Source organism: Coregonus lavaretus, assembly GCF_964263955.1.
Source record: "Coregonus lavaretus genome assembly, chromosome: 16".
Classification (NCBI taxonomy): Eukaryota; Metazoa; Chordata; class Actinopteri; order Salmoniformes; family Salmonidae; genus Coregonus; species Coregonus lavaretus.
Genome location: NC_140003.1, coordinates 25,364,134 through 25,377,243, shown reverse-complemented (window position 1 = coordinate 25,377,243; position 13,110 = coordinate 25,364,134). Strand labels below are relative to the sequence as shown.

Genomic DNA, 13,110 nt, shown 5'->3' with positions numbered 1-13,110 from the left:
GGGAGGCAGGAGGGGGGCAAGGGGAGAACCCAAAGTGAGGGTCAGGGTGTGTTATTCTGACATCTCTGATGGCTGTGGGGTCACCCCGGAGCGATGACCGTGCCCTGCATCCAGGCCAGACAGCAGAATAGCATAGTCACCCCTCAGAACACTCAGCAGAACTGTCCTTCTCTCTGGCTGTGGCTCAAATGTCACCATATTCCCTATCTAGCGTCCATAGGACTTTGGTGAAAAGTAGTGCACTAGGGAATAGGGTGCCATTTGAGACACAGCCTTTCTCTTTGACCAGCAAACAAACATGCCCCTGAACAGCTGGCACGGAAGCCTCCCCAAAACCATTTACTAATCTTTCATCACTTGTATCCATAGCATAGGTGTGTGTACAATATGATGATAGGATACTACTGTACTGTGTGTATAACCTTACTCTGTGTTGGATTGATTGTGCTTGCTTGCTTGACTGTGTTTGTGTGTTTTTAGCTTGTGTGGGTAAGCCTAATATAGCCTCAGGCACAACATAATCAATCATTTAAATAATCAAAACAAGGACAAAATAATGTTGGCACTTTACCAGTGCTGTGTTATAGGCTTATTCATACAAAACATTTCAGAAACAATAAAGTTTCCTTGATTAAACTCAGGTTCTGTACTTATTTAAAATGTTTATTGTTTTGGCTACATTATTATTGGTAATACCTGTAAACCCTCCAGTGTGTTACAACTGTCCACCTATCAATCTGTCTATGACAGAACTAAGGACGGGATATCTAGAACTTATAAAACCTGAGGAAAGGAAACCTAATCTTGATTATGATTCTGAGTATACTGGCCCATGTGCAGTTGTACAAGTTACATATCAAAGCCCGAGAGTGGTGATTCCTACCTTGTATCCAACAGGAAGTTCCTGACAGTCCTGTGTGCAGCCACTGACTCTGCGATTCAGACACTCGTTCACGTTGCAGTTCTTCTCATCGGACATGTCTCCACAGTCGTCTTTCTTGTCACACAGACTCCCTTCAGAGATGCAGCGTCCATTGGAACACATGAAGAAGGAACCGTTGCACAGACTCCCTGGAAGGTAATTTATAACTCAATGGTGAAGTAAAAAGCATTTCCTATAGTTATCATTTAATCTGCGTCTTAGTAAATTAGATTAACTTTATTCAAGATTCCAAGATCCACAGATTAATGCTATTCGGAAAATGTTACTCGTACTGTCTTTATATCTTTGGTTTCTATCCTGTCTTAGTTAGACTGCTGACAGTAATGGATAGATTGGTAGAGAGAACCAAACAGCAGGAGACAGTACCTGCGGCTAGGCAAACAGCAGTAGACTATACTACCTGCAGCCAGAAAGTACTAACAACAGTAGACTACATTACCTGCAGCCAGGCATTTGAGGTTCAGGGGCAGCTCATCAGATCCGTCAGGACAGTCTGGGTAGCTGTCACACTCCCACTGAGCACTGAGCAGGCAGCGGCCGTCCCCACAGCGAAACTCCTCAGGTCCACAGGACCGGTACTCTGCAGAGATAGAGAGACAAAGAGAGCGCTGCAGCCTCACTAACTGACACTCACACGGGCCAACACATCACAGATCCTAGTTAGATTACTGTAAAGGCATTCTACTTCCAACTCATTTCTAACTGTTACAGTAAGGTCTTAATGAGTTTAAACTCTATTATAATGCAATGTTATTACTCAGTTATTCCTCTATGTGAGGTAATGAAGACAAAGCAACAAATCAACTTGCCACATTCAAGTGACTCGTCAGATCCATCACCACAGTCGTCGTCATGATCACAGACAAAACGCGGGGGGACGCAGGCTTTGTTGTGGCAACGGAAGGAGTTGTCATCACATGTGTTGTTGGGTGCTAGTGGGGTGAGAAGCATGGTTAAAGGGTTACACTATGAGTCAACAATAACATGGCACTCTAGAGATGTGGCATCACAAAGCATATGCTCAACAATATGGAGTCGGCACTGGAGGAGGTGGAGTGAGGGTGGTGGAGGTATTTGCGCTTCACTATATTAATTTAATTCCTGGTGAACTCTAACTTCTACAAAATCGTAAAAACAACAACTAATGAAGGTGCCACTACCGTCAAATCCACATGTTATACCAGGATTGATAAATAGGCTAGGACCTGGTAACAACAATTGTAACAAGGCACTCCCTGTCATTAACTACTGGTAATTTTCAATTAGTTTATTTCTATGTTATGACCTGGCTCAAATCTATATGAAGTGTAATGTAAAAACAATGTAGTTACATAGGATATACTTGTAATTATCATGAAGGGTTACACTATGAGTCAACATCATCAGTCTAGAGATGTGGCATCACAATGCATATGCTCAACAATATGGAGTCGGCACTGGAGGAAGTGGGGTGGGGGTGGAGGAGGTATTTTCATTTCACTTTAATTTAATTCCTGGTGAACTCGAACTTCTACAAAATCGTAAAAAACAACAACTCATGAAACATTTAGTTAACCTTTTTTGTTCACTATTTAGTGACTGACATTGTATGTTTGCACATTCAAAAGAAGAAAATCAAGCCGTCAGAGGAATGCTGGGGTGTCACCAGGAAGTGACATCACACCGACCTCTCACGCTCTCCTCTGCAGCCAAAATGGAAGCCACATGCCATTTCGGTCTCTTAATTTGTCGTGTTTTCATAGGTTTGTAATGTGCAAAGGTGAAATGTAAGTGTAAAAAATTTAAAAATGTTTTCCTGTCTCCTTATTTTCTCCTGGTTAGCCTATTGTTTGCAAAGATTGTTACATTGTAACTACAAAGTAATAAAAAAATGTCACTTCACTTTACATTAAAGCCCGACCAAATCCGCATAGAAATGTGAGTTATAGATCTGTCATTCTCATTGAAAGCAAGTCTAAGAAGCGGTAGATCTGTTCTATTTCTATGCTTCCCGGTCTCAACTTTCGTTTTTGCGTCTTTTACTTTCGGTTTAGTACACCAGCTTCAAACAGCTGAAAATACAATATTTACAATATAAATAAACTAATTGAAAATGACCAGTAGTTAATGACAGGGTGTGCCTTGTTACAATTGTTGTTACCAGGTCCTAGCCTATTTATTAATCGTGGTATTACATGTGAATTTGATGGTAGTGGCACCTTGTAGTTACATGTAACAAGGTCAGATTTTGGTTTGAGTTATTAACATGGTAATTCACAGGTAACTTTCAAACGTGTAATTACAAAACATTCCTTAAATAGTAGAACAAGAAAATGTGTAATAACATCAGTAATCAAACATGGGGGCGGCAGGTAGCTTAGTGGTTAAGAGCGTTGTGCCAGTAACCGAAAGGTCGCTGGTTCTAATCCCCGAGCCAACTAGGTGAAAAATCTGTCGTTGTGCCCTTGAGCAAGGCACTTAACCCTAATTGCTCCTGTAAGTCGCTCTGGATAAGAGCGTCTGCTAAATGACTAAAAAAAAAAAAAAAAAAAAAAAAAGAATAACCTTCAGCAAGTGGATGTGTAATTACACATTCCTTGTTCCAATTGTGTAATAACTGATAGCGCTACAACCGTATTGCCATGTAATAACATAGAAGCACCTATTTAACTAGTATGTTTTTACTACAGTTATTACTGTGTAGCTACATAGTAATAGGGGCAACAATGTAAAGTGTTACCCAATCAGCATTGACATAAATGACAACAAAAGATCACACCAACAGATAGAGCCACAGACAACACTATCTTTACTATTTAACATTAATATGGAGGGCCATTGCAAACTTACCACATCCAGCTGCAGCCAGTTCGTCGCTGCCATCAGGACAGTCTCTCTCCCCGTCACAGAGCCAGCGTTTGGGGACACAGGCGTAGGACCCAGGGCAGCTGAATAGCCCTGGAGCACACGTCACCAAACCTGATGGGGCAAATAGGGTGAAAAAGGGGACAGGTCAAGCAAACCGCATAATGGACTGAGCTGAACTATAACCTAAGACCACTATGAGTTACAATGTAGGATGCAAAAATTATAATATCAATTCCCTTCTTGCCACTTACATTCAAGCATAGGCATATATTGTATAAGATCTGTTACATTTTATGTGGCCTCAGAGACAATACAATGAAATTAATCAAAATCCTAATTTTGCTCAATAATGCTTGTCTGGTTAAAATGCACTTTCTTGCTTTCAATGGCAATAGTGCAGGGAAAGGCTTAGGGCTATTTCATTAATATTGCCTTGACATTTCCATTACAATCCAATTATACCACTGTTCCCAGCAAACATGTTCTATTTATTGTTGTATGGTTATTTCTGTTTATTGGGAAATTCATTATTGTAACATCTCATTTATGTGGTGAAATTGCTCTGCCTCTTGGCTATAATGATGAAAAATCAATTTTCCCTCACCACCTCGTCGAAGTATTTTTAATCTGTCTCTAATTTCATTTCTGTGTTATCATAATTTCAATAGTCTAGTCTAAAACTCAAAGGTCTACAACTGATCTCAAAACAATGTTGTACAATGTTGTAATCAGGTTGTCAGACTGGTATCAAACTGCATGTTTGAGATACATGTTACCTTCACCCAAAGTATTGCCACATGACCGTGGGTACTTACCACAGATCTGCACACTCTCATCCAGTCCGTCCTCACAGTCGTTCTCTCCATCACACAGCCACTGCTTCGCGATGCACTTGTTCTTAGAGCAGGCAAACTGGTTCCACAGGCAAGAGGAGTCTAGGGGAGAAACAGCACATTCCCAAAGCCATAAATCAAAACACGTAAGTGAAAGAAAAACAGGACAAAAACAACACACTGTAGTAGAAGTCGCCTAGTTCTTTTCAATCAAAGCACAACAGGTGACTGTTCTCATTTGCCCCTTAGCCTTTCTATTTTCAGAGAGGGTGACTGGCCTTGGAGCCAAATAGAAGACCTTGTGAGTTTTCTATTCTTCAGTTTTTAGTATAAAAAATCTGTAGGGGTTTTAAGGGGAGCTGACTGGTTACAAATATGAAAGGAAAAAAACATTTACAGTTACGTTTTTATTTTCTAAATCAAATGACTGGAGCTTTGCATAATGCAAAAATGTGAAGAATAACAAATGTTGCCCAAGGGGTATATGATTGAAATAATGTCATTACATTTGACATTTTAGTCATTTAGCAGATGCTCTCATCCAGAGCGAATTCCTAACAAATTCGTAACATATTGTACGAATTGGAATTCGTAACATACTGAATCATACATTCTAATTACTTCCAAAGACATTTTGAAGTACTGTAAGTATTTGGATATTTTTTCTTTGAAAATACAAGCAGTTGAATATTGCGATGTATTTGGAAATACACTTGGAAAGTATGGGCATGTATTTGAAAATACACAGACAGATACACATATTTAAATACTCCATGCATTTGAACCCAGGTCTGTTTCGTCCTAGAGGTATATTAAATAATGTATTTTGAAATATGTATTTGAAAATACTTCAAATAGAAGTAGCTGATATGCCCACATTATTTGAAAATAGACAGAAAATAAGTATTTAAATATTCATGTATTTGAACCCAGGTCTGGTGTCTATTCATAGATCATATATGCTTTTCCTATCAAGGTCACACTGTTTTGCACACTGTAAATCAAAAATAAGTCTTATACTGTTGAACTGGACATAATCACAGATGATGGAGATACAAATAGGAACAAATATCTTCACATCGGGATTCATTTAAATTCACAGAACCACCCTCCCTTGGGGGCCTAGATCCAGTGCCTCTGTCTCTTTCAGATAGTCTCGCAAAGGCCCATTCAGTTTTGAATAGATGCTAATAGTTCATATCTTAGGCTTCCATGGTATTTCACTGTACAGGGAAAGCTCAGACGTTTTACAATGACAAGTATTTCATCTAATCAGTTGTGAGATTTTGGATTTCCAGTGAAATAACGACATTTTCTTCAAACCGTTTTCCTTTACTGTAGTTTATCAATAGCGCTGGCTTTTTATATGGTAATTAACTCAGAGAGATTTGAATATATTCTATTTGTCCTGAGAATGCCAATTCTAAACATTAACAGACTGAATGCCATTCAGACAGCAGCATCATTCTGCTCAGCTTTGAAAGGAGCTACAGTATGTTTTTTATTCTCAATACCATGATTTCTAATTCAAATAAATTCAAACAATGATGAAGCACTTAGCTAAATGAATGGGAAAGTATTCTTCACTCCTTTGATGGTACACATAATGTTAGATGAAATGAAAACGGTCTCCTATGAGTCACCCTGTTAACATGTAATTCCTTAAATATGATTACCAAACCTCGTTCGTCCCTTGATTTAGACAATTTACTGTAATTTATTTCACTTCAATAAACAAGTATGATCTTACTCTTCAAGACAGTTAACACATGACAGTGTTATTTGTGTGGGCCATTGTATCAAAACGAAATAATTCCTCAGTAGTTCAGTGCATTTATTAAATCTGAAGCCTAACTGTGACAGAGGTGAGGTGAGGATACGTCTTAACACCTCAGTGGCACTCAAATGCTCTTGGAAGATCCTTCTTCTTCACTTTGATGACAGAAGCAATGACATGTATGGTATACAGTGGGGGAAAAAAGTATTTAGTCAGCCACCAATTGTGCAAGTTCTCCCACTTAAAAAGATGAGAGGCCTGTAATTTTCATCATTGGTACACGTCAACTATGACAGACAAATTGAGAAGAAAAAAACCAGAAAATCACGTAGGATTTTTCATGAATTTATTTGCAAATTATGGTGGAAAATAAGTATTTGGTCACCTACAAACAAGCAAGATCTCTGGCTCTCACAGACCTGTAACTTCTTCTTTAAGGAGGCTCCTCTGTCCTCCACTCCTTACCTGTATTAATGGCACCTGTTTGAACTTGTTATCAGTATAAAAGACACCTGTCCACAACCTCAACAGTCACACTCCAAACTCCACTATGGCCAAGACCAAAGAGCTGTCAAAGGACACCAGAAACAAAATTGTAGACCTGCACCAGGCTGGGAAGACTGAATCTGCAATAGGTAAGCAGCTTGGTTTGAAGAAATCAACTGTGGGAGCAATTATTAGGAAATGGAAGACATACAAGACCACTGATAATCTCCCTTGATCTGGGGCTCCACGCAAGATCTCACCCCGTGGGGTCAGAATGATCACAAGAACGGTGGGCAAAAATCCCAGAACCACACGGGGGGACCTAGTGAATGACCTGCAGAGAGCTGGGACCAAAGTAACAAAGCCTACCATCAGTAACACACTACGCCGCCAGGGACTCAAATCCTGCAGTGCCAGACGTGTCCCCCTGCTTAAGCCAGTACATGTCCAGGCCCGTCTGAAGTTTGCTAGAGTGCATTTGGATGATCCAGAAGAGGGTTGGGAGAATGTCATATGGTCAGATGAAACCAAAATAGAACTTTTTGGTAAAAACTCAACTCGTCGTGTTTGGAGGACAAAGAATGCTGAGTTGCATCCAAAGACCACCATACCTACTGTGAAGCATGGGGGTGGAAACATCATGCTTTGGGGCTGTTTTTCTGCAAAGGGACCAGGACGACTGATCCGTGTAAAGGAAAGAATGAATGGGGCCATGTATCGTGAGATTTTGAGTGAAAACCTCCTTCCATCAGCAAGGGCATTGAAGATGAAACGTGGCTGGGTCTTTCAGCATGACAATGATCCCAAACACACCGCCCGGGCAACGAAGGAGTGGCTTCGTAAGAAGCATTTCAAGGTCCTGGAGTGGCCTAGCCAGTCTCCAGATCTCAACCCCATAGAAAATCTTTGGAGGGAGTTGAAAGTCCGTGTTGCCCAACGACAGCCCCAAAACATCACTGCTCTAGAGGAGATCTGCATGGAGGAATGGGCCAAAATACCAGCAACAGTGTGTGAAAACCTTGTGAAGACTTACAGAAAACGTTTGACCTGTGTCATTGCCAACAAAGGGTATATAGCAAAGTATTGAGAAACTTTTGTTATTGACCAAATACTTATTTTCCACCATAATTTGCAAATAAAGTCATAGAAAATCCTACAATGTGATTTTCTGGAAAAAAAATTCTCATTTTGTCTGTCATAGTTTACGTGTACCTTTGATGAAAATTACAGGGCTCTCTCATCTTTTTAAGTGGGAGAACTTGCACAATTGGTGGCTGACTAAATACTTTTTTTCCCCACTGTACATTAATAAGTCATTGGTTTGATAGCAAATTATATTTACCCAGACCATGACTCAATTATGCTCTAGCTATCTAATGGGAAAGTCCTTTACTTTGTCATGGTAAGTTAGCAAACATTAAAGAGGATCAAAGAGGTGGGCTAGAACTGTTCTTGTCTTCCCTGGTGAGAGTGGGTAAGAGGGTTCCATGTGAAAGCAACATTCCATGTGATCCTTTTAGATGTCAGTCACTTTTCAGTGAACCCACATGTTTCCATCTCTGGTAACAACTCACAATGACTGATGGCTAATTAATTAATTGTTACACACAAAGGTAGAATATGCTAATTCAAAGCCAGGAAAAAAACAGTGTCCTTTTTAAGTGGCTATATTTGAATATCTGGGCGGGAGAGAGACTCTCTCTACAACACCCACAAGTAGGTTAGCAGACAGCTTCGAAATGCAATTAAACCCACAATGAGGATGAACAATAGAACTTGTAGTAGAGACATGGCTCTGTGACGTACCGTACAATTAACTCTAATCATTACTGATTTGTCATGACTAACACTGGATTTGTGGCTTCCTGTGGTTGTCTAGAAGTCATTCAAACAAACCCAATAATAAATGGTCTCTTTGTAGTGGAATGTAATGTCGCTACCCACATGGTCTTATAAACATAGCAACCCCTTACTACACTGAACTTCATCGGCCAAGTTATCACAGTCTTTCTGTCCATATAAATACACTGGATTTGTGGCTTCCTATAGATGTCTTTAAGTCATTCGGACAAGCTGTCTTATAAATAGTATATTTGTAATGTAATGGACCATCAACATAGCAAAGCCTTACCACACTGAAATTCATCTGCTCCGTCCTCACAGTCCTTCTGTCCATCACACAGCCAAACACTGGAGATGCAGTTACCGCTGGGGCAGGCGAAGTGGCCATCTTCACACTTCTGCCCATGGGAAACTAGGGCAGACAACAATGGAAGGGAAGAGTCATCTGGGTGTTAGAGGTGATTCTCTCAGAATCCCTAAATCTGGCTTGCCTAATCACTTCAGGAAATCAAATGTATGTTTTATGATTTTCTCTAACTCTTCTCTAGTTGAAGCTGACTTCCTCAATCTGTCTTCCCTAAGCAGAGAGCATGGGGAGAGGAGGAGAGGTGACGAGAGGAGAGGAGACTCACCCTGGCAGTTGGTCTCATCTGCGTAATCTCCACAGTCGTTGGCTCCATCACAGATCCAGGAGGGGTGGATACACAGTGAGGTGGAGTTACAGCTAATGAAGACTCTCTCTTTTACTCCCAGTTTGTAGAAGTCAGAGCAGTCTGTGTGGTCTACACAAAAACATTAGCTAGCTAAACATTAGCTACTACAAATAGTCACTAACACTTCTCCTGCATTTGGATGGATAAGGTATAAACAGGTAAAAGTCACGTGAACACTGAACATTTAGTTGCTCTTTTACCTGTGTAATAAGACTGTAAATATAATCTGGATAATGCTGGATGACTGAACCCAAGTGATCCATCAATGGTGATAACAGGCTACCATGTTTGCAAACTAACACTTTTTTGGATCATCACACACCACACCTTGAAAAGGCTTAACTTACTGCAGTTCTTTTCATCTGAGGCATCAGCACAGTCAATGACCTGGTTACACCAGGCTGAGCTGGTGATACAGCTCCCATCCTGGCAGCATGATTCAGACGACACACACGTGACATCTGAGAGAGGGAAAGGGAAATTAACACTTCAAAAAGGCCCGATGCTAAATCATCAGGGAGAGAGAGAGCGCTTAATAGTGTGAAACAGGTAGATGACTCAGTAGTGTTTAGCATCAGGTTCAGGGAGAATATCTAGGATAGGGAGGATGTCAGGGGTGTGTGTGTGCGCGTGTGAATCAGTTCAAAGCAAACAAAAAAACATATGAGTAATCTAAAAACATGATAATTTCAGGACTTATTTATGATAATTTAGTTTATGGGAAAGCCATTTATGGTCTGTTATTATGAGCCCTACTAATAAACCACTACACATTAGATATTAAGACCCTACAGAGACATTATATTTGATAGCTCTAGTGAAGAGAAGGGGTTTTCTTGCTCAATTTACTTTGGTCTTTTCATTTAGATGCATATAATTAAACGTTTTAACAGGGGTTCTGTTGATTATTTACCATTAAAAACCGGACCGACTGCATGCTTTGAGACACATTACAGCTAGATGTGCCTGATATCACAGTCCTGGAAAGCTTCATCCATCTTTAGAGAACTGCTGCCTCACAGCCTCTCTTAATTGTCTTGTTTCAGGTTTAAAGCACATTAAGTTCCTGTTAAACAGTGCTAGATTTGTTTTCCTCTAGACCAACTGCATGCAGCTGAATCACAGCCCCAGAAACAAAATAAAAAAAATAGCAAATTGGATTTTGAATACCATTTGATTTGAATAGAAAATACAAACACTGGCGATTAGGGGCCATCTTTGCATGATTACTTATCATTTTGTAGAAAATTATGACAAATGACAACGTGAAGAGTGAGCCAATCTAATGATAATTTTCTGAACATTTTGTGCCTAACATCCTCCCCTTCTGTCTCTGAGGAGTGGTCCTTGGTATTTGAGTACAAGGAGCTATGTGATGTTGGGGCTCATTAAAGAGATGGGCTTAGCCCAGTGTGGAGCCTGCAAGGCCGCACACACACACACGCACCCACCCACCCACACAGTGAGAGAGCGTAAGCAGAGAGGGACCTGCCTTCTGAGGCGTCAGGATTGACTGGGAGATTAAGCGTTCTATCCATACTCACTGTTACAGAAGACCTCGTCTGAGTTATCCCCACAGTCATCGACCCCGTCGCAAAAACGACTGTTGGCCACACAGCGCTGGTTGTAGCACGCCCTGAAGCCTCTCCTACAGTTCCTGTTGTCTGACAAAATGACAAAACAAAATATGTTCACTTCCAAACAAAATGCTAATGGTAGTCCTTAGGCTACTGTCACTTTCTTCACATGTCGTCCTCTAGATTACAACTGGCGTAGTCCCACACTATGTGCTCTTCTACACTCTTAGAAAAAAAAAAAAAAGGGGCTATCTAGAACCTAAAATGGTTATTTGGCTGTCCTTTTGAAGAACCCTTTTTATTTGCCACATGCGCCGTATACAACAGGGGTAGACATTACAGTGAAATGCTTACTTACAAGCCCTTAACCAACAATGCAGTTTTTAAGAAACAAATTTAAATAGCAAATAATTAAAGAGCAGCAGTGAAATAAAATAACAGTAGGGAGGTTATATACAGGGGGTACCGGTACAGAGTCAATGTGCGGGGGCACCGGTTAGTCGAGGTAATATGTACATGTGGGTAGAGTTAAAGTGACTATGCATAAATAATAAACAGAGTAGTTGCAGCGTAAAAAGGATGGGGTGGGGGGGGCAGTGCAAATAGTCCGGGTAGCCATGATTAGCTGTTCAGGAGTCTTATGGCTTGGGGGTAGAAGCTGCTAAGAAGCCTTTTGGACCTAGACTTGGTGCTCCGGTACCGTTTGCCATGCGGTAGCAGAGAGAACAGTCTATGACTAGGGTGGCTGGAGTCTTTGATAATTTTTAGGGCCTTCCTCTGACACCGCCTGGTATAGAGGTCCTGGATGGCAGGAAGCTTGGCCCCAGTGCCTTGCGGTCGGAGGCCGAGCAGTTGCCATACCAGGCGGTGATGCAACCAGTCAGGATGCTCTCAATGGTGCAGTTGTAGAACTTTGAGGATTTGAGGACCCATGCCAAATCTTTTCAGTCTCCTGAGGGGGAATAGGCTTTGTCATGCCCTCTTCACGACTGTCTTGGTGTGTTTGGACCATGATAGTTTGTTGGTAATGTGGACACCAAGGAACTTGAAGCTCTCAACCTGTTCCACTACAGCCCTGTCGATGAGAATGGGGGCGTGCCATTTTGTTTCCAGGTAGAACCCTTTTGGGTTCCATGTAGGACCCTTTCCACAGATGGTTCTAAATGGAACCCAAAAGGGTTCTACGTGGAACCTAAAAGGGTTCTCCCTGGAACCAAAAAGGTTTCTCCTATGGGGACAGACGAAGAACCCTTTTTTCTAAGAGTGTATGGTTGTCATATGTGCTGTAGCCAACCCTGCTATTGTTGTCATGCCATATGGATGGTTACAGCACATAAGATGTGACCAGGCTATCTTGCTAGCATGTAGTTAAGTGATCATTCCAGAGAAGCCGGTGTTTGGAGGATATATTGGCACGGGAGTTGTTAGGCCCAAGATGAAGTCGAGGGCCGGCAAACCTTGCCAATATATCCGCCAAACACCGGCTTTGAGGGCATTATCACTTTTATACAAGCAAGGGATAAGAACAATGTTAACGACCCAGTCGTTCGTTCTAAATGTTCTATTGCTATACTGGCTGACAACGTTCTTATCCCTTGCTTGCTAGCTAGCCAACTACGGCTAACTTACAGTCACGTGAAATAGTGCAGCCAGAATACCAACAAAGTAGCTGTGTTTGCATTTGTTTAAGATGTTTTCTAGTGACATTTATTTGGATACATCCATAATGAGCTAACAATGCGCAATTTTACCTGGCATAGAACATTTGCTCTTTCGTCAGGACACTGTTGTTGAGAGGAGCTAGCCAACAACACACCTAACACAATCACGTCAAACTGAAGCTGGAAAGACTGCAAACTAGCTGCACTTCATTTCGTTTGACCTCTTTTCTATTGACATTTCTTTGTATATATCCATAAAAATTAGGCTGATTCATGATTTCGACTGGCTGTGAAAAGCTGCCTTCCTGTCTGTCTCATCCCAACTCCCGACCCCTACACGTTCATTACTATGGGTCAGCTGGAGATCTAATTTTAATACTGAAACAATGTTGCAAATGTCAGAGACAGACAGCAAGGTTTATACAAATCGG

The 13,110-nt window shown here is 41.1% G+C and overlaps 1 protein-coding gene across 1 annotated transcript in view; it reads right to left on the bottom strand.

Annotated features, from left to right (window-relative positions):
* Nucleotides 1-13,110, bottom strand: part of lrp1bb (low density lipoprotein receptor-related protein 1Bb) — a gene marked incomplete at both ends in the record, with an annotated part of 417,763 nt that overhangs the window by 80,933 nt on the left and 323,720 nt on the right. Inside the window, 9 exons of the mRNA XM_084179294.1 lie at nt 884-1,071; nt 1,383-1,523; nt 1,753-1,875; nt 3,773-3,901; nt 4,606-4,725; nt 9,018-9,140; nt 9,361-9,510; nt 9,789-9,902; nt 10,986-11,105. Coding sequence (XP_084035420.1) covers nt 884-1,071; nt 1,383-1,523; nt 1,753-1,875; nt 3,773-3,901; nt 4,606-4,725; nt 9,018-9,140; nt 9,361-9,510; nt 9,789-9,902; nt 10,986-11,105 — 1,208 coding nt within the window. The remainder of the gene's footprint in view (nt 1-883; nt 1,072-1,382; nt 1,524-1,752; nt 1,876-3,772; nt 3,902-4,605; nt 4,726-9,017; nt 9,141-9,360; nt 9,511-9,788; nt 9,903-10,985; nt 11,106-13,110) is intronic.